General features: G+C 46.2%; 2 protein-coding genes and 1 pseudogene across 2 annotated transcripts; 2 read left to right on the top strand and 1 right to left on the bottom strand.

Annotated features, from left to right (window-relative positions):
• Positions 1–20,104, top strand: part of LOC148729125 (uncharacterized) — a 52,762-nt pseudogene that overhangs the window by 14,237 nt on the left and 18,421 nt on the right.
• On the top strand, positions 13,755–15,150 carry LOC148729127 (uncharacterized). The gene has a single exon (XM_088763000.1). The coding sequence runs from the start codon at positions 13,755–13,757 to the stop codon at positions 14,910–14,912; it is 1,158 nt and encodes a 385-aa protein (XP_088619126.1). The 3' UTR covers positions 14,913–15,150.
• On the bottom strand, positions 17,430–19,116 carry LOC148729128 (uncharacterized). The gene has a single exon (XM_088725343.1). It carries the CDS (start codon positions 19,024–19,026, stop codon positions 17,956–17,958), a length of 1,071 nt encoding a protein of 356 aa, XP_088581469.1. The 5' UTR covers positions 19,027–19,116; the 3' UTR covers positions 17,430–17,955.

Below are 20,104 nucleotides of genomic sequence, written 5' to 3' on the forward strand. Positions count from 1 at the left end.
TTTGGTTAAAATGTCGTGGCGATCCAGCAAAGGGGTTAAAAACAAAGGCACAATTGGCGCAAAGGCAAGTACAGTATTTGTCAGTCGTGCGTGATACTTCTTAGAATTAAACAGATTTTAATATCGTACAAGAAGATCAAAGGGTTTTAGGAATTACTTTTCTAAATGAAATCTTGATGAAATGATTAATAGTTTTTCAACTTTTCATTTTAAAGAGTTCTTGAAAATGTTGCGTCTGGTCGTGATAAAGATGTTGTGGATCCCGATAAAAATCTGATATACAAGCGTCGAAGGAGAGACAAGAACCAAGAACAACTCGCTCAAAGTGATGCGATGCCTGAGGAAAGAACTGTTAAATTACCATCAGCTGGATGGTCTACAAATTTGCAACGCATGCCATTATTCACAAGGGCAGAGATGGATTTACATATTTCTGAATCTGGAAAAAACTTGGACAAAAATAAACAGAACCATGCGGTTCCAACAAGCATGAAAAGGCAAAAGCATTTCTTGTTGAAGAATATCTGAAGGACTTAACTTGCACAAGTGACGACCATTATTTCATTTTGAAATGCTTGTGTTACCATAGTTTCAAAAAAATTGAGCCACCCCATAAATTACAAGTTGCACTTTGTTTAGTAACTGGAACTGTTAAATATGCCTCATGTACATGTGTAGCAGGAACTGTTGGTTTTTGCAATCATGTGCTGGCTGTTATGATGAAACTCTGTAAGTTCAGCTTGTATTGTTGTCAAGATATCAAGGACTTGTAAAATGACTCTGATCCTGACACGAGCTGAGGCATGCACTTCAAGTTTACAACTATGGCACAGGCCTGTAAGAGGGGATAAAATCAAGCCCCAACTTGTCATGGAACTTTAGGTAAAAAAGGTGAATTTACACGCAGAATATAACCCTGATAGTGGAGTAAAGTGCTTGTTGTATGAAGCTAGGAAAAAATTGGGTACACAGGCATCTGATGAGGCTTTGTTAAAAGACAAACTTCAAAAGATCAACCCTACGTTTGCCCTGTCTCAAATTATGTCTACTGGTTGTACCAACTTACAGGAAACAAAATTTGGAAAATGTCCAAGTGGCTCCTATGCAAGTTACCAGTTACAGTTCACAGAGTCTAATTAACAAGTTTTCTGTAATATTGACTCAATGCCAAGAGTGGACTGTAATAATGAACAAAATGCTATCTCTGTATATCCTCCATTTCCTTTGCAACAATCTGAGCCATATGAAAAGCCAGATGATTTAAGAAGCAGCCTGGAAGCACTCCTGGAACATTTAATTGTTGATGAGGTAAAGCTTAATACCATCGAGAAGAAAACAATTGAACAAGTAGCATCAGAAGAATGGCAGGCAGAAAGAAAATTTCGGTATACAGCATCTAATTTCCACACAATTGTAAAAAGGCAAAAAAAAATCATAACACTTTAGTAAACAATTTGCTTCATCCCAAACCATTTACTGCCAAACAAACTGCACATGGGAAAACCTACGAGCATGTAGCCTTAAAGGAGTATAAAAAATATATGTTTTCCACAAGGATTCCAGTTTCAGGGTTCAAAAGTGGTCTTGTTGTCAGTATGGCCTCTCTCTTTTTAGCAGCGTCACCAGATGGCAAGGTCATTGACCAAGGCTGTAGCAAGTCTATTGGGTTGGTAGAGGTTAAATATCTTACACAAAGTTTCATGTTAGTCCCTTAGAAGCATGTGCAGATGAAAGTTTCTGCGCAGAAAATGTAAATGGAAAGCCAAGGCTGGAAAGGGGGCATCAGTACTACCAGATACAGAGTCAACTAGGTATTACAGGAGCAAGTTGGTGTGACTTTGTTATCTATACTAACAAAAGCATAAGTATAGAGAGGATCATAATTGATCCTCAATTCTGGGAAGTATTGAATGAAGACCTAAAGAACACCTATTTTGAACATTTCATAGCACCAGCCTCTGTAGAGTTCAGTAACCATTAGAAGGGTTAACTACCACAATCTAATCTTGTCATGAGTAAAGAGAATTGTGTCTCATACCTAACTGGATATGTTTAAACCAACATGGTCTGCATAATAAGATAGCTTTGAGGATAAAGCTTTTGTAAGTTTAGTACCTCTTTATTATTTGATTTTAAGATCTTTGGAACTACATGTAAACCTTACATCTTAAAGTGTTTGGGACTAAAAGCAAGCGACTCACATCCTTAGTTTTAGTTGGCTTAGAAAATAGTTAACCTGAGAGATATCATAAAATTCTCGAAAATATTAACCAGAAACTTGTATATGCAACAGGGGTTAATCAATGGAAGAACACATCCTCTGTGTTGCAGTGGTTCAAAAACCTACCTAATAAATGCGAATCTGCTTTCATCAGCTTCGATGTTGTAGAATTCTACCCCTCAATAAGGAAAGATCTACTCGGACGTGCCCTCGACTTCGAGTCTAACTACACGAACATCTCCCTAGATGATCGCCTACTTGCTAATGAATCACTACTATTTAGCAATGAGACCTCTTGGCAGAAGACCACTTAATATTAAACTTAGTGTCCTTATCATTAAGACTCCATATATATTTGCTAAGTTCAGTAGCATGCCTGTAACGTTCGTTTCGTAATGAACACAAGTGGTTCCTGTAAGGCATTTTAAAAGCGGTGTCACAGTGACCAATGTACGTTTCCTTTGCGGTTTCTGTGGTGACCTCTGCCTGGTAAATTATGCTTTCCATGTTACAGCTAAGTTTGATATTAAGTGGCGCAAGGTGAAACAAGCTAGTTCGTATTCCAATGTAGCTAAAAGATGAAATTTAAGTTTGTGGGAAAAATATTTTATTATTTGTAAACCGCAAATGGCAAGTTTAAACAAAAGAAATGAGCTGACATCAGGTTGCAGACATGTCAGGTTGCAGACATGTCAGGAAATTCCTGTTAAAGAACGTAACGTTGCGTTAGCGCGTGCAGTATGTTGCGCGCGCATGTACACATTGTTCTGTCTTTTAAATTTCGGTGGATTGTAACCGTTATTTCTGGCAGTTGCTTGACGATTGCTTCGCAAGAGGCATGAAACTCAGAGTTGCAGTAAAAGTTCAAGTAACCTAAATCTTGAAGTATAATTATATATATATATATATATATATATATATATATATATATATATATATATATATATATATATATATAACTGCAGACAGTACTGTTTCGGCCTTCTGGGCCTCATCAGTGCAGTGCTAATGCTAGGATGGAGGAGAACCAGTATGGTCACCCCAAACGATCCAACCTTTGTGGTATCGTCTAAGCCATGCCAGAGTGCTCAAACTAGAGTACACTAGCGAGCATGCGCAATTGCAGAGCAATGACTCATCCTAGTTAGAGTGCTCAATTTGGACATGAAAGCAAAGCTTTGTATGCCAAAGAGCTATATCTAACTGCAGACAGTACTGTTTCGGCCTTCTGGGCCTCATCAGTGCAGTGCTAATGCTAGGATGGAGGAGAACCAGTATGGTCACCCCAAACGATCCAACCTTTGTGGTATCGTCTAAGCCATGCCAGAGTGCTCAAACTAGAGTACACTAGCGAGCATGCGCAATTGCAGAGCAATGACTCATCCTAGTTAGAGTGCTCAATTTGGACATGAAAGCAAAGCTTTGTATGCCAAAGAGCTATATCTAACTGCAGACAGTACTGTTTCGGCCTTCTGGGCCTCATCAGTGCAGTGCTAATGCTAGGATGGGGGAGAACCGAGACGGTCACCCCAAACGACCCAACCTTTGTGGTATCGTCTAAGCCATGCCAGAGTGCTCAGACTAGAGTAAACCAGCGAGCATGCGCAATTGCAACGGCAATGACTCATCCTAGATAGAGTGCTCAATTTGGACATGAAAGCAAAGCTTTGTATGCCAAAGAGCTATATCTAACTGCAGACAGTACTGTTTCGGCCTTCTGGGCCTCATCAGTGCAGTGCTAATGCTAGGATGGGGGAGAACCGAGACGGTCACCCCAAACGACCCAACCTTTGTGGTATCGTCTAAGCCATGCCAGAGTGCTCAATATATAAATATTATGAGAGGAAAAAAGGACGTAACTACATTTCCCATGTAGTTACGTCCTTTTTTCCTCTCATAATATTTATTCTGCTCTGCTTCAACGTATTGAGCACTGTTCCACGCGAAAATCGACTTGCAGACTTCCTATATATATATATATATATATATATATATATATATATATAGTAGCAAATGGACTACTGAAGTGACGCACATATGGATTTTAATACAGCCTGTTTCGTAGACCAACAAAAGTTGATCCACTCATCAGTTAAACTCCATACACACTGAGGCATCGTGGCGGTTAACTCTAACTCAGCAACGTGATCACATGACATTGTTTAAAAATTCAAATCTTGAAAACCGTGCGCGTGCCGATAATAGCGTTAAGAATACCTGAGAATATATTTTCGCCGATGTCTACAATTGGATATTATTTCACTTCGCTTGTTTAAAGAGGCTTCATGTGGATAAGACAAGATAAAAAATTTCTCAGTGAGGCATAAATGGCAACGTTTTGTGGCATTGGAATATGATCTAGCCCTAGCAATAATTTTCCATGAAATCGAATAGTCTTCCCTCTTCTCCTTTAGTTTCCACAGGTACTTGCTCAGCTCTGTGTCATTTCGCCTTCTCTCGTGGTTGAACGACATTTGGTGGTTGCGCCATCTAGTCTTAAAATCTGTCGCTGTGAGGCCAACGTACGTTTCAGTTTCTTCCCTGGTAGCGACTGTGGCTTGGTATACGACCTCGCTTTGCAAACATTCCCCTCCTAAAGGGCATTCGTGTTCGTTCCTGCAGTTGCACAATCTTTGGGGGGCGGCTATCTTCGGACATTTTTGCGTTCCTGATTGTGGCTTTGTTATGCCCGTCTATGATCTGTTTCATATTTGGTGTGCATGAGTAGCTCAGTTTAATGGTGTTTCTATTGAAAATTTTCCTCAGTTTGTGGGTGACTGGAAAGCACTTGTCAATAAGGTTAATGAACGCTCTGCCAATGTTGGTCTGTACGTTTCTGTTAAATGGTGGGTTAAACCAAATTATGTTTCTTCGCCTTTTGGTTTGGTATTGTGGTCGGTGCGGTTCCGGCTCTGTGAAGTGCAGCTTGTATGTGTAGCCACTCTTGTGTAACGCGTCCTGGTAGGGAGGTGCGGCTTTGTTAAACATGTCTTCGTCAGAAGAGATTTCAGAAAGTCTTTTATTAACTGCTTCGGGGATGTTTCGTAGTATGCAAGGTGGGTGGTTAGACTTGCTGTGTACGTATAGATGGGTAGTTGCTGGTTTGGCATAGGGTCCGAATCTGCCGGTTATCAGGTCAAGCGTTACATCGAGAAAGTTGATGATTTTCTTGTTTGCCTCGATGGTAATTCTAAGGTTGTTTTGGGCAAATATCGTGCATATCTGTTTCTTAATTCTCTCCACTTTTTGGGGTGTTTGGTTTATAACTGCAAGGCCGTCGTCACGGTAAAGCCCGATGCTAATTTCTGGTATAGTCGCAAGCTGTGATAGGAGGTAGCAGCCGGATAACCGGCAACATGATAGCAACCTGATAACCGGCAGATTCGGACCCTATTCCAAACCAGCAACTACCCATCTATACGTACACAGCAAGTCTAACCACCCACCTTGCATACTACGAAACATCCCCGAAGCAGTTAATAAAAGACTTTCTGAAATCTCTTCTGACGAAGACATGTTTAACAAAGCCGCACCTCCCTACCAGGACGCGTTACACAAGAGTGGCTACACATACAAGCTGCACTTCACAGAGCCGGAACCGCACCGACCGCAATACCAAACCAAAAGGCGAAGAAACATAATTTGGTTTAACGCACCATTTAACAGAAACGTACAGACCAACATTGGCAGAGCGTTCATTAACCTTATTGACAAGTGCTTTCCAGTCACCCACAAACTGAGGAAAATTTTCAATAGAAACACCATTAAACTGAGCTACTCATGCACACCAAATATGAAACAGATCATAGACGGGCAAAACAAAGCCACAATCAGGAACGCAAAAATGTCCGAAGATAGCCGCCCCCAAAGATTGTGCAACTGCAGGAACGAACACGAATGCCCTTTAGGAGGGGAATGTTTGCAAAGCGAGGTCGTATACCAAGCCACAGTCGCTACCAAGGAAGAAACTGAAACTTACGTTGGCTTCACAGCGACAGATTTTAAGACTAGATGGCGCAACCACCAAATGTCCTTCAACCACGAGAGACGGCGAAATGACACAGAGCTGAGCAAGTACCTGTGGAAACTAAAGGAGAAGAGGGAAGACTATTCGATTTCATGGAAAATTATTGCTAGGGCTAGATCATATTCCAATGCCACAAAACGTTGCAATTTATGCCTCAATGAGAAATTTTTTATCTTGTCTTATCCACATGAAGCCTCTTTAAACAAGCGAAGTGAAATAATATCCAATTGTAGACATCGGCGAAAATATATTCTCAGGTATTCTTAACGCTATTATCGGCACGCGCACGGTTTTCAAGATTTGAATTTTTAAACAATGTCATGTGATCACGTTGCTGAGTTAGAGTTAACCGCCACGATGCCTCAGGGTGTATGGAGTTTAACTGATGAGTGGATCAACTTTTGTTGGTCTACGAAACAGGCTGTATTAAAATCCATATGTGCGTCACTTCAGTAGTCCATTTGCTACTGTAATCGCTCCTTCATTAGCACTGCACTGATGAGGCCCAGAAGGCCGAAACAGTACTGTCTGTAGTTAGTTATATATATATATATATATATATATATATATATATATAATATATATATATATATATATATATATATATATATATATGATGAGGCCCAGAAGGCCGAAACAGTACTGTCTGCAGTTAGATATAGCTCTTTGGCATACAAAGCTTTGCTTTCATGTCCAAATTGAGCACTCTAACTAGGATGAGTCATTGCTCTGCAATTGCGCATGCTCGCTAGTGTACTCTAGTTTGAGCACTCTGGCATGGCTTAGACGATACCACAAAGGTTGGATCGTTTGGGGTGACCATACTGGTTCTCCTCCATCCTAGCATTAGCACTGCACTGATGAGGCCCACATAGGTCGAAACAGTGTGCGCCCTAATTACCTGACGCGGGATTTCATCTTTGCAAGGTAAAGTGTTGGTCCGAAACCTCTTCGTGGGCAAAGGATTTGTAAGTATTCTTTCATTTTTCAAATTTATTCGACTGTGCTAAGTACCTGCCGGGAGTGGAACGCCAGTCTTTTTTGTCTTGTTGTTTTCGGTCACCCATCTCGTTTTTGGTTTTTTTTGGTGGGTCCGAACTTTGTTGGGAACCCATCCAGGTTTCAGCTTTGCTGAACTTGGTGGGTTTTTTGCCTTTTTTGCCTTTTTTGGCAATTGTTGTAGTCCTTTTTCTCTCCTTTCTTTCCTTTTTGTTCTTTTTCTCTCTTCCTATTCCTTTTCAAAATGTTAATATGTGCTAGAACTTGTGTTGTCCATGCTACGGCGGCAGTTACGGTCCACCCTAGACCAGCTGTTCTTAAAATGTTGGAAAAGGAAATCGACCTTAATAGACTATCTGCGGTTCAGTTCGTTCCGGGAGGCCTTATTCGCCTCACTTTCAAAGATCCTGACGATATGGCGAGTCTTGTTGAGTCCGGTTTTATAAATCTCGATGGTGTGGAATGTAGTGTCACCAATTCCGATCGTCCACACACGCTCGTCTATATCCATCACTACCCCGCTGAAGGGGATGACGCGATCCTGTGCGAGGACTTCAAGACCTTTGGCAAAGTTTTCTCCTGCAAACGTCAGGCTTTCATGGGGCGTCCACATCTTCTTACTGGATCACGAATTCTGACCATGTCCATGGAGAAACCTATCCCCGCACAAATCACCATTGACGGTTACCCTGTGCGCATTTGGTATCGTGGTATCAAGCCATTCTGCTCTATCTGCAAAACCATGGGTCATAAAGCTGCTGACTGTCCCTTCAATGGAAAATGCAGGGAATGTGGGGAAGCTGGTCATCTCGCCCGTAACTGCCCTTCCCGCCGTACCGGAAATGTCTGGGGCTCTACGCCCTATGTTGTTCCCCCGGCCGCTGATTTCCCGCCCATTTCTTCTGGAGATGTGGCAAATCTGCCGGGTAACGTTCCTTGTCCACCCAACGAATCTGTTGATCTTCCGTCTGAAGAAATGGTTATCTCTGCTCCTGGCGAAGCCAGTAATAATGAAATCAGTAATCTAAATAACGTTCCTAAACAATCTGAGGCCTCAGAAATAAATAGTGTTCCTAATAATAGTATCGCTGGTCAAAACACCAGTTTAGTTAATAATAGTGAGTCCGGTCAAAGTACCGGTCCTTTAGTTAATGATAGTGTTATGTCTGGTCAAAGTACCAGTCCTATAGTTATTGATAATGTTAGGTCTGGTCAAAGTACCAGTACTTTAGTTAATTCCAGTGAATTATTTATTGATAATGTTAAGTCTGGTCAAAGTACCAGTTCTTTAGTTAAGTCTGGTCAAAGTACCGGTGAAATAGTTAAGTCTGGTCAAAGTACCAGTAAATTAGTTAAGTTTGGTCAAAGTACCAGTAAAATAGTTAAGTCTGGTCAAAGTACCACTAATACTAGTGTTGGCCAAAGTGTCACTAATGTCGATGATGATATCACCGAATTCTCCTCTCAGGACTCTACCCCTGTTCAGGGCTCAGAGTCTCCTGATATTTCTGAATTCTCCTCTCCTCTCACGAGGAGCATGTCATCGGACGGTTTTGAAGTTGTCTCCAGGAAACGCTCTAAGAAACGTGTCATGGTTCCTTCTCATACTCAGTTGGCGAGTACGGTCTCTAAGCGTACGAGGGCTGTCCCCAATCTTCCCAGTAGTAAGGGGAAACCCCAGCCCCAGCCCTGGCTTTCATGAGGGTCATCCATCTCTTCCTCATGGCTTTGTCTCTCCTTACTTTGAATGTCAATGGCATCAGGGACCGGTCGAAGCGTGATGGTCTCGTGCAGTGGTTGCGCTCTCTCCCGGTGAAGGTGGATGTTATCTGCCTTCAGGAGACTCATTGTGTTTCCTTAACTGAATGTTCATCGTGGTTTTCCTCGTCTGGTTTCTTGTCTGTGCTAGCCCCGGGTTCTATTCACTCTTGTGGGTGTGTTGTTCTCTATCGTCCCTCTATCTCCCTTCTAAAGTCTTGGTCTGCTGATGGTCGTTTCTTACAATGTGAATTCTCGTTTCATGATAAAATTTTCCGAGTTGTCTGTGTCTATGCTCCTAATTGCAACCCTGCACGAGACCTGTTTTTCGATGGCCTTCATTCAAGGATCGACCCTTCCATCCCTACGGTCCTTGCTGGAGATTTCAATGCTGTATTTGATAGGGCTCGAGATAGGCGTGGCCCAGACCCCGCCTCCTTGTCTGGAGATAGTTCTCCCACACTAAACCATCTTTTTGAGGCGTCCTGCGTCATTGACATCTGGCGTTATCTCCACCCCACTACTCCTGGGTTCACCTGGACCAGGTGGAATGGCAGTTTAGCGTCGCGTATTGACCTTTTTGGGGTCCCTTTTGCGTGGGTCCCATCAGTGTCGTCTTGTTCCGTGTATGTGTGTCCGTTCTCGGACCATCGCGGTTTGTGTTTATCTCTGTCTGTTCCCGATGCCGTTCCACCTGGCCCAGGCTACTGGAAGCTGAATACTTCCATCCTCGACGATCCGGACTATCGGCAACTAGTCCGTGATGAATGGTCTGCTTGGCGCCTTGCCATCCCCCGCTTTCCTTCTCTAGCTAAGTGGTGGGATCGTGGGAAAAGTAAAATCAAGGGGCTTACTATCCGCTTTTGTGCAAATAAAGCCCGCACAACATCTTCATCCAGAGATGCCCTGGTACGTCTTGTCCAGCATCTTCAGGCCAAAGTTGATTCTGGAATTACTTCCTGCATTGACCCTTGGCGGTCTGCTTGTTCTGAGCTTGCCCGGCTTGATTCCCATGCTGCGAGGGGGGCTCAGGTGCGTGCGAGAGTCCGATGGGTTGAGGAGGGTGAGTCTTCCTCGCAGTATTTTCTTCGTCTCGAGAAAAAACGTTCCGCTGACCGTCATATCTCTGCGCTGAGAGAGCCTGATGGCTCTATCGTCTCGTCTTCTACCGATCTCTGTGCGTCTCTTGGTTCCTTCTATTCTAGTCTTTATACAGCCTCACCTACTGACCCTCATGTTCAATCTTCTCTTCTTGAAAATTTGTCTTCTGTTCTCTCTCAAGATCAGGCCAACAGTTGTGAGGGCCCTCTTACATCATCAGAGGTCCTCGTCGCTCTCAAGGGCATGGCTCGTAACAAGGCACCTGGTTTAGACGGCCTGCCTATGGAATTCTATCTCCGTTTCTGGGACGTGGTTGGCTCTGATCTTGTTTCTGTTCTTAATGAATGCTCTTCCTCTGGTTTTCTCTCCCTCTCTCAGCGCAGAGGTATCATCACTCTGTCTTTCAAGAAGGGGGACCGCCTTGACCCCAAAAATTGGCGGCCCATATCTCTTCTAAACGTGGATTATAAACTTGCTTCTCGTGCCATAGCTGGGCGTCTCCTCCGGGTAATACACCTCGTTGTCAGCCGAGATCAAACATGCGGAGTCCCTGGCCGTTTTATCGGAGAAAATGTTGCTCTGCTTAGAGACGTTGTCAGCTATACTGAGTCTTCTGGCACCCCTGTCGCCATCCTGTCCCTCGATCAAGAGAAGGCTTTTGACCGTGTGGATTGGGGCTTCATGCGGTCCACTCTTGTCACCATGGGCTTTGGCCCTTCCTTTGTCGCGTGGGTCGACTTGTTCTATACTCATGTTCAAAGCGCGGTCAATGTGAATGGGTTCCTGACTCCTTTCTTTAGCCTTTCTCGTGGTGTCCGGCAGGGGTGCCCTCTTTCTCCCCTCCTATATGTTCTTGTGTCTGAGGTTCTTGCGTGTAGTATCCGTGCAGACCCCCGTATCAAGGGTCTGTCTCTCCCTGGGTGTCCCGTACTGTCTCCCATCTCGCAGTACGCGGACGATACATCTTTAATCCTTACCACTGATTCTGGCATTCTGGCTGCCCTTGAGACTTACAAGCTTTTTGAACTAGCTTCTGGATCTAAGATCAACCTTTCTAAGTCCAATGGTCTCTGGTTGGGTGGTTGGCGGGGTCGTACGGACCCCCCGGTTCCTTTTGACTGGTCTCCTGCTAAGCTCAAGGTGCTGGGGGTGTTTGTCGGCCCCGGTAACCTTGATGAAGACAACTGGCGTCCTCGCATTAATGCGGTGGACCGTGTTCTCAAGTCTTGGCGTTCTCGTGTTCTCTCTTTTCATGGCAAGGCCCTAGTCATTAACGCTCTCGCCCTCTCCCGGGTTTGGTATGTGGCCTCTCTTATCCACATGCCGGCCTGGGTGGAGGCGAAGCTTTCCCGTCTTGTTTTCTCGTTTTTCTGGTCTGGCAAGGTTGAGCTTGTCTCCCGTTCGGCCGTGGTTCAATCTCCCCTTTTTGGTGGTTTTTCTGTGGTTAATATTCAGTCCAAGGTGAGAGCCCTCCTTGGTCAATGGGTGAGGAGATTCGTCTCCTCCCCATCCAGTTGGGTCGCTCTCATGTCCTTTTGGTTTAACTCTTTGTTTGGTGTCTCTCCTCTTGTTGTGTTTTCTCGTCCTTTTAGTTTCGACTTCAGGGTCTTGCCGCCCTTCTATCAAGCTCTGGTTTTGGCTTGGCGTAAGCTCGACGGGGCCTTCGCCACGTCAAAAAACTCTTTAGTCTACGGCTCTTCATGCCCTCTTGTTTGTTCTCCCGTTCTTACTATGTCTACCAAGTCTTGCTACCTATATCTTCTCTCTGAGAACATGGTCCAGCCTTATTGTGTCCTTAAGTTTCTATTCATCTATCCCAACCTTGACTGGCCTGCCACGTGGCGTGCCCTATCCTTCTTTTATCTTGACCGTCGTGTCATCGACCTAAATTGGAAGATTGCGCACGGCGTCCTGTACACCGCCCGGCGTCTCTCCTCTTTTGGTTTATCTGTTCCTCTCTCGTGTTTTTGTGGACCCACGGTCGAGTCACTCAAGCATTTGTTCTTCTACTGTCCACTTGCTCAGAGTGTTCTCGCCTGGGTCCAGTCCTTGCTGTTTTCCTTCTCTCCTATGTGTCCTGCCATCTCTTTACGTCATGTCCTCTTTGGTTTCAACTCTAGTGAACTGGTTTCTGTCCCGCGTGTCTTTGTCTATCTGCTCAATGTTTCTAAGTTTTGTATTTGGCGGAGTAGGAACGATTTCCGTTTCCGTAACGTTCGTCCTGGCGCTGTGGCGGTGATTGCTTCTATCAAGGCCCGCCTAAAGTTTTATTTACCAATTTCCTTCAGGCGGTGCAAGTCTGACAGGCGTCGTCGCGTCTTCCATCGTCAGTGGGGCGCCCGTGGCATCATAGCTTCAGTGGTAAACGACTCCCTTGTCTTTTCCATTTAGTCCTGCTCCCCGTAGTTATTTAGTTTCCTTTTTTGCTCGAATGAGTGTGTCTCGGTTAGGCTCGTGCTGGGTCTCCTTTATTGGTGTACTGCACAGTAGCCTCGTTCTTCTTTTGCTTGAGTGACGTGTGATCTTTTGCTTGAGTGAGCGTGTCTTTGTGCTGCTTGTGCTGGGTCTCCTTCATTGGTGTACTGCACAGTAGCCTAATTGTTAGTATCTGTTTCGTAACCCATGTGCTGGGTCTCCTTCGTTGGTGCACTGCACTGGGCTAGTATCGTTCGTTCTGTCTACTTTGTAAGTGTGTCTGTCCGCTGCTTGTGCTGGGTCTCCTTTGTTGGTGCACTGCACAGTAGCCTTTCGTGAGTATTTGTTTTGTTGTCCATGTGCTGGTCTCCTTTGTTGGTGTACTGCACTGGTCTGTCCTTGTTCGTTTTAGTTCTGTGTACCCAATTTTTGTTTCTGTGAGGTGGGGTTCGATTCCCCAGCGAGTTTGGCGTCTGGTGACCCTCGTTTCTGGTGGACCCTAACCCTAAGGCATTGCACGCAAGCCATGGGTGGGATTAGTCCTGTTGGTCGGCGGGCATTGCACACGCCCTTCATCGGGGGCCCGGCCGTCCACCTTAAACATAAAAAAAAAACTGCACTGATGAGGCCCAGAAGGCCGAAACAGTACTGTCTGCAGTTAGATATAGCTCTTTGGCATACAAAGCTTTGCTTTCATGTCCAAATTGAGCACTCTAACTAGGATGAGTCATTGCTCTGCAATTGCGCATGCTCGCTAGTGTACTCTAGTTTGAGCACTCTGGCATGGCTTAGACGATACCACAAAGGTTGGATCGTTTGGGGTGACCATACTGGTTCTCCTCCATCCTAGCATTAGCACTGCACTGATGAGGCCCAGAAGGCCGAAACAGTACTGTCTGCAGTTAGTTATATATATATAATGTCTACACTTGGTCCCACAAGTGTAGCGCCCAGGCAATGGTTTATTCCAGAGCTTGGCCCAGTGTCTGCACTGCACTGACTCGACTTTTGCTTGTTGGTAAGTGTTCGCTCCTTTCCCTAGTGGTTGGGAGTTTGTTTTGTGGTGTGCTTGTTTGTTTTTTTTTGGAGTTCTAGTCGGATAAGTGAGTACCTGCCGGGAGGGAAAACTTGCGACTTTTTCCTCCTTGGCAGTGGTTTTTTCTTCGGTTTCGTTTGGGTCACCCATCCCTTTTTGGGATTTCTTGGGTTGATCCGAACTTGCTCGGTCTCACTATGGTTGTGTCTTTCAAGCGATCTATTGACATTGACTGTCGGGGGCTCCCCGAGGGGATGACCTTTTCCGACGTCATGCCTTTGATCCTTGGTTTTTTTAAGGCCGAATCTCAGCATGGGATTGCGGCAGTGCAGGCGTGTCCTGGCCGTGTGGCTCGGGTCACTTTTGTCGAAGGAGGGGAAACTGTGAAAGCAACTTTCGAAGGTTTGGGTGTGGTAGTGTTGGATGGGGTAGAGTGTAGGGTGGCCCAGCCCCCTCCTCCCCCTCCCCAGGTGTCAACTGTGGTGGTCTCTTGGTTCCCTTTCGAGGGCCCCAATGAGGCCATCACCTCGGCCCTTTTGGCCTACGGGACTGTTAAGAATGTTCGTCATCAAAGTTGGCCAGGTAATCCAGCGGTTTTCACTGGTTCTAGAGTGGTATCAATGGTTGTAAGGAAGGAGATACCTAGGTTTATCTCTGTGCGCGGTGTTAGGTGTAAGGTGTGGTATAGGGGTCAGCCCCTACGCTGCGACCTATGCCGTAAAGTTGGACATCGTTCCGCTGTCTGCCCTGTCAAGGGCAAGTGTTTTAAGTGCACCAGGGAGGGTCATTTGGCCCGGAACTGCCCCAATCCAGCAAGCGCCCCTGTTCCTGAGCCTGTTCCACCAGCTGAGTCCATCATTAATGATGAAGACATCTCCGATCTTGCTTCTGAAGACGCCGAAGACGCTGTCTCACTCCCAGTCTCAGATGGAAGCGAAGACCGTTTCACTTCCTGTGATGTAGCCAGTGATGAGGGTATTATTCCAGCAGCCCAGGGTTTTGCCGACCTCGGCGACCTTGATATGGCTGGTGATAGTGGTCCTTCGACCATCGCCTCCCGGAAACGCCCTGCTTCCTCTGCTGCCGCTACTGCGAAGAGGACCCAACATGTCCCGCCTAAACGCGACGCCCAAAGTGCCAACCCTAACGTTCTTCGTGAAGTTTCTGAACTCAGCGGATGTTCTGATGATCACATTAGCATCTTGTGGGAGATCGGCCTTGATCATCGCCTGCCATGTGACCAACGTCAGAGTAACCAAAAGTGGATTTCAGAGCCCAGATTTCAAGGTCTTGAAAGTAAAGCCAACTTGATCAGACTGGCAGTTGCCTTCTGTGCCAAAGAGTTCCCTCTTTAGGAACTGTAATTATTTATACATAAAATATAAAAATTATAAAAAAAAGTATTAGTTAAGTTACAGTATGTGCGGGTGTGTTTAATTTCTGGGAGTGAGTGTGTAATTTTTAAGTGAGGTGGGGTTCGATTCCCCAGCGAGTTTGGCGTCTGGTGACCCTCGTTTCTGGTGGTCCCCTTCCCTAAGGCATTGCACGTAAGCCAATGGGTTGGGATTAGACATGTAGGTCGGCGGGATTGCACCTCCCTTCATTGGGGCCCGGCCGTCCACCTTAAACATAAAAAAACTGATGAGACCCACATAGGTCGAAACAGTGTGCACTGTCTGCAGTTATGGACTTCAGATCCCCGCTTTATTGGTTTGAAAGATGAGGACTTTAAGACTGCTATAAAATTTTTCAACAAAAAGTTCCCAAAGTAATTAATTAAGGTCATAACTAACTGCAGACAGTTATATATATAACTAACTGCAGACAGTACTGTTTCGGCCTTCTGGGCCTCATCAGTGCAGTGCTAATGCTAGGATGGGGGAGAACCGAGACGGTCACCCCAAACGACCCAACCTTTGTGGTATCGTCTAAGCCATGCCAGAGTGCTCAAACTAGAGTAAACCAGCGAGCATGCGCAATTGCAACGGCAATGACTCATCCTAGATAGAGTGCTCAATTTGGACATGAAAGCAAAGCTTTGTATGCCAAAGAGCTATATCTAACTGCAGACAGTACTGTTTCGGCCTTCTGGGCCTCATCAGTGCAGTTTTTTTTATGTTTAAGGTGGACGGCCGGGCCCCGATGAAGGGAGGTGCAATCCCGCCGACCTACATGTCTAATCCCAACCCATTGGCTTACGTGCAATGCCTTAGGGAAGGGGACCACCAGAAACGAGGGCCACCAGACGCCAAACTCGCTGGGGAATCGAACCCCACCTCACTTAAAAATTAACACACTCACACCCAAAAATTAAACACACCCGCTCATTACTTAACTAATTATTTTCTTTTGTTTTTCTTTTTATGACCTTAATTAATTACTTTGGGAACTTCTTGTTGAAAAATTTTATAGCAGTCTTAAAGTCCTCATCTTTCAAACCAATAAAGCGGGGATCTGAAGTCCAACGGCAAAAACGTTTTCGCTGATCAGGCGGTTTACGATAATCAACCGCAATCTCCCACAGGATTGCACGGTGGTCTGCAGAACAGGCTGCCAATTCCGGAACTTCAAGGAAAACATCAGGGCCATTGCGGATATCACTCATGGGTGAAACCACAGGACTTTTAGATGGGGCCTGTTGAGTCCTCTTAACTGAAACGGGAACAGAGGAAGCGGGGCGTTTCCGGGAAACAGTGGTCCAGGGACCACTTTCACCAGCCATGTCAGAGTCAGCAGGGTTAGCAAAACCCTCGGTTGCTGATATAATATTCTCATTTCCAGTCGTTTCACAAGAGGCGAACCGGTCTTCGCTTGCATCAGAGTCTGGAGGTGAACCAACTTCATCTTCAGAGTCTTCAATAGCAGTGTCGGGGGTCTCTTCTTCGGCGGGAGTGCTCTTCACCGGAGGAACAGCCACACCGTTCTCTGTAACAGGGGCGTCAGCCTCAGCTGGAGCAGCCACGGTCACCTTACAATTCCGAGCCAAGTGCCCATCTTGATGACACCGGAAGCATTTTCCTTTGAGAGGACAATCAGCTGACTTGTGGCCAACTTCCCGGCAAGTCCCACACTGGAGGGGTTGCCCCCTATACCAAGTTTTACAACGAACACCGCGGATAGGGATAAACGGTGGAATGACATTCCTAATGACCATTTGGACGATGCGTGACCCGGTGGACACTGAAGGCCTTCCGGGCCAAACCTGATTGCGAACAGATTTGACCGTACCATATGCAGACAAAGCTGTGCTGATGGCGTCGTTTGATCCCTCAAAGGGGAACCAAGAAACTACAACAGTAATAAGCTGGGGTGGAGGAGGAGGAGGTTTGACCACCCTACACTCTACATCACCCAACTTGATGACACCTAACTCCTCAAAAAATAACTTAGCAACATCCCCGTTCTCTGCAAAAGTGACTCTGGCAACACGGCCAGGGCATGCCTGCACCGCAGCCACCCGATGATCAGACTCTCGGTCGAAAAAACCCAGCAACAGACCAACCGCTTGCGAAAAAAGTACCTCCTCAGGGAGCCCCTGACAATCGACGTCGATAGTCCTATTAAAGGACACGACCATGCTGAAGTTCGGACCCAACCCAAAGGGATGGGTGACCGAAACAGAGAAAAAGCAAAAAGAAAAGCAAGTTCGGATCGACCGAGAAATCCCAAAAAAGGGATGGGCGACCAAACAGAACCAAAGAAAAAACACTGCCAAGGAGGAAGAAAGTTGCAAGTTTTCCCTCCCGGCAGGTACTCACTTATCCAACAAAAATCCTCAGAAACCTCAAAAACAAACCAAAACAAACTCCCAACCACTAGGGAAAGGAGCGAACACTTACCAACAAGCAAAAGTCTCGTCAGTGCAGTTTTTTTTTTTTTTTTTTTTTTTTTTTTTTTTTATGTTTAAGGCGGACGGCCAGGCTCCCGTGAGGGCGGTGCAATGCCTGCCGACCTAAATGTCTAATCCAAACCCGCCGCCAGAGTGCAAGGGCTTGAGGGTTGGGACCGCCATAAACGGAGGGCCCACCAGGACGCCAAACTCGCTGGGGGATCGAACCCCACCTCCCAGGTTAATCACACACTTTCAAAGATTAAACTCCCATGCTCAGATTAGTGATAATGGTTAGTCAAAGCACCAAAATACCACACTCACGCATACCCGCTGACACACTTACCTACCACAGTAGGGACAAAAGCAAACAAAAACATGGACAAAACATGAATAGAACAGAACCACTGTGCAGTACACCAATGAAGGAGACCCAGCACAAGTGGCTACATGACAGACACAACAGGACTGAAACGGAACAAAACCCCTGTGCAGTACACCAATGAAGGAGACCCAGCACAAAAGGCAACATGACGGACACAGGAACACACGGGGGAGAAGGGGGAGAACTAAAGATTGAAGACCAGAGAGTTGCCTGAGACAGAAGCAATAACGCCACGAGCGCACCACTGTCTGTGGAAGAAGCGACGACGTCTGCTAGATTTGCACCGCCTGAAGGCTAGAGGTAGGTAAAACTTCAAGCGGGCTTTAATGGACGCAATCACCGCAACGGCACCAGGACGAACATTACGGAACCGGTAATCGTTCCTACACAACCAAATACAGTACTTAGAAACATTAAGAAGGTAGACGAAACCCCAAGGGACAGAAATCAATTCACTCGTCTTAAACCCGAAAAGAACATGACGTAAAAGAATGACAGGACTCATAGGGGAGAAAACGAACAACAAAGACTGGACCCAGGAGAGAACACTCTGAGCAAGCGGACAATAGTAAAACAGATGCTCAAGTGACTCAACCTGGGGACCGCAAAAACAGAACGGAGAAACCGACAAACCAAAAAGAGAGAGGCGCCGAGCGGTGTACAGAACGCCATGCGCAATCTTCCAGTTAAGGTCGGTGACACGACGATCCAGGTCGAACATAGACAGGGTACGCCACGTGGCAGGCCAATCAAGATTAGGGAATTGAAGTTCATACTTGTACACACAACGGGGCTGGACCATGTTCTCAGAAAGGAGATACAAATAGCATGACTTAGAAGACATGCTGACAACAGGGGAACAGACCAAAGGAGACGAAGAGGCATAAACAAGGCAATCCCTGGACGTGGCAAAAGACCCATCAACTTTCCGCCACGCTAGGATCAGAGACTGGTAGAATGGTGGCAAGGCTCTAGAGTCAACAGAAAAAGGGCGGGAAAACGCAACGAGAGGAGAGACACCAAGGACAGACTGAAACCAAAACGACATCAGTGAGACCCAACTGGAGGGAGAGGAGGCAAACCTCCTCACCCATTGACCCAGAAGAGCCCACACCTTGAAGCGAACACTGACCACTGAAAAACCACCAAAAAGAGCTGGCTGCACTACTGCAGCGCGGGCGACGAGCTCCCGCTTGCCAGACCAAAAGAATGAAAACACAAGTCGAGTAAGCTCCGTCTCCACCCAAGCCGGCATGTGGATGAGTGACGCCACATACCAGACCCGGGAGAGGGCGAGAGCATTAATAACGAGAGCCTTGCCGCGAAAGGTCAGAGCACGTAAACGCCAGGATTTGAGAACATGGTCCACCGCAGAAATGCGCGGGCGCCAATTATCCTCTTCTAGGTTACCAGGACCGATAAACACTCCAAGGACCTTGAGTTTCGAAGGTGTCCAATCGAAAGGGACGGGGGGGTCCGTACGGCCCCGCCAGCCGCCCAACCAAAGGCCCTTGGACTTTCCGAAATTGATCTTTGACCCGGACGCCCGCTCATACTGATGATAAACTTCCAGAGCAGCTTTGATCCCATCGTCGGATGTTAAAATTAACGACGTGTCGTCAGCATACTGAGATATGGGGGAAAGTGGGGGACACCCCGGGAGGGAAAGGCCAACGATACGGGGGTTGGAGCGAATACTACAGGCAAGGACCTCCGAAACCAAAACGTACAACAGAGGAGACAGGGGACACCCCTGCCGGACACCTCGCGAGAGACCGAAAAACGGTGTCAGATGACCATATACATTAATGGCACTTTGGACCTGCCTGTAGAACAAGTCTACCCAAGCAATGAATTGGGGGCCGAAACCCATGGTGACAAGGGTAGATCGCAGAAAGCCCCAATCCACCCGGTCGAAGGCCTTTTCTTGGTCAAGGGATAAGATTGCAACCGCGGTGCCCGTAGACTCCGCATAACTCACAACATCACGGAGAAAGGTGACATTCTCCCCTATGAACCGACCCGGCACTCCACACGTCTGGTCCCGGTGCACGACCAGGTGAATGACACGGAGGAGCCGGCCAGCAATGGTTCGTGATGCCAGTTTATAGTCGACATTCAACAGCGAAATGGGACGCCAATTCTTTGGATCAAGACGATCCCCCTTTTTAAAAGACAACGAGATCACACCTCTACGCTGAGAGAGAGACAAAGAACCGGAGGAAAAACAGTCGTTAAGAACAGCTACGAGATCAGCACCGACTACGTCCCAGAAACGAAGATAGAACTCCGCTGGAAGGCCATCCAGTCCAGGAGCCTTGTTCCGCTTCATG

The sequence above is a fragment of the Stylophora pistillata genome, chromosome 6 (genome assembly GCF_964205215.1).
Source record: "Stylophora pistillata chromosome 6, jaStyPist1.2, whole genome shotgun sequence".
Taxonomy (NCBI): domain Eukaryota; kingdom Metazoa; phylum Cnidaria; class Anthozoa; order Scleractinia; family Pocilloporidae; genus Stylophora; species Stylophora pistillata.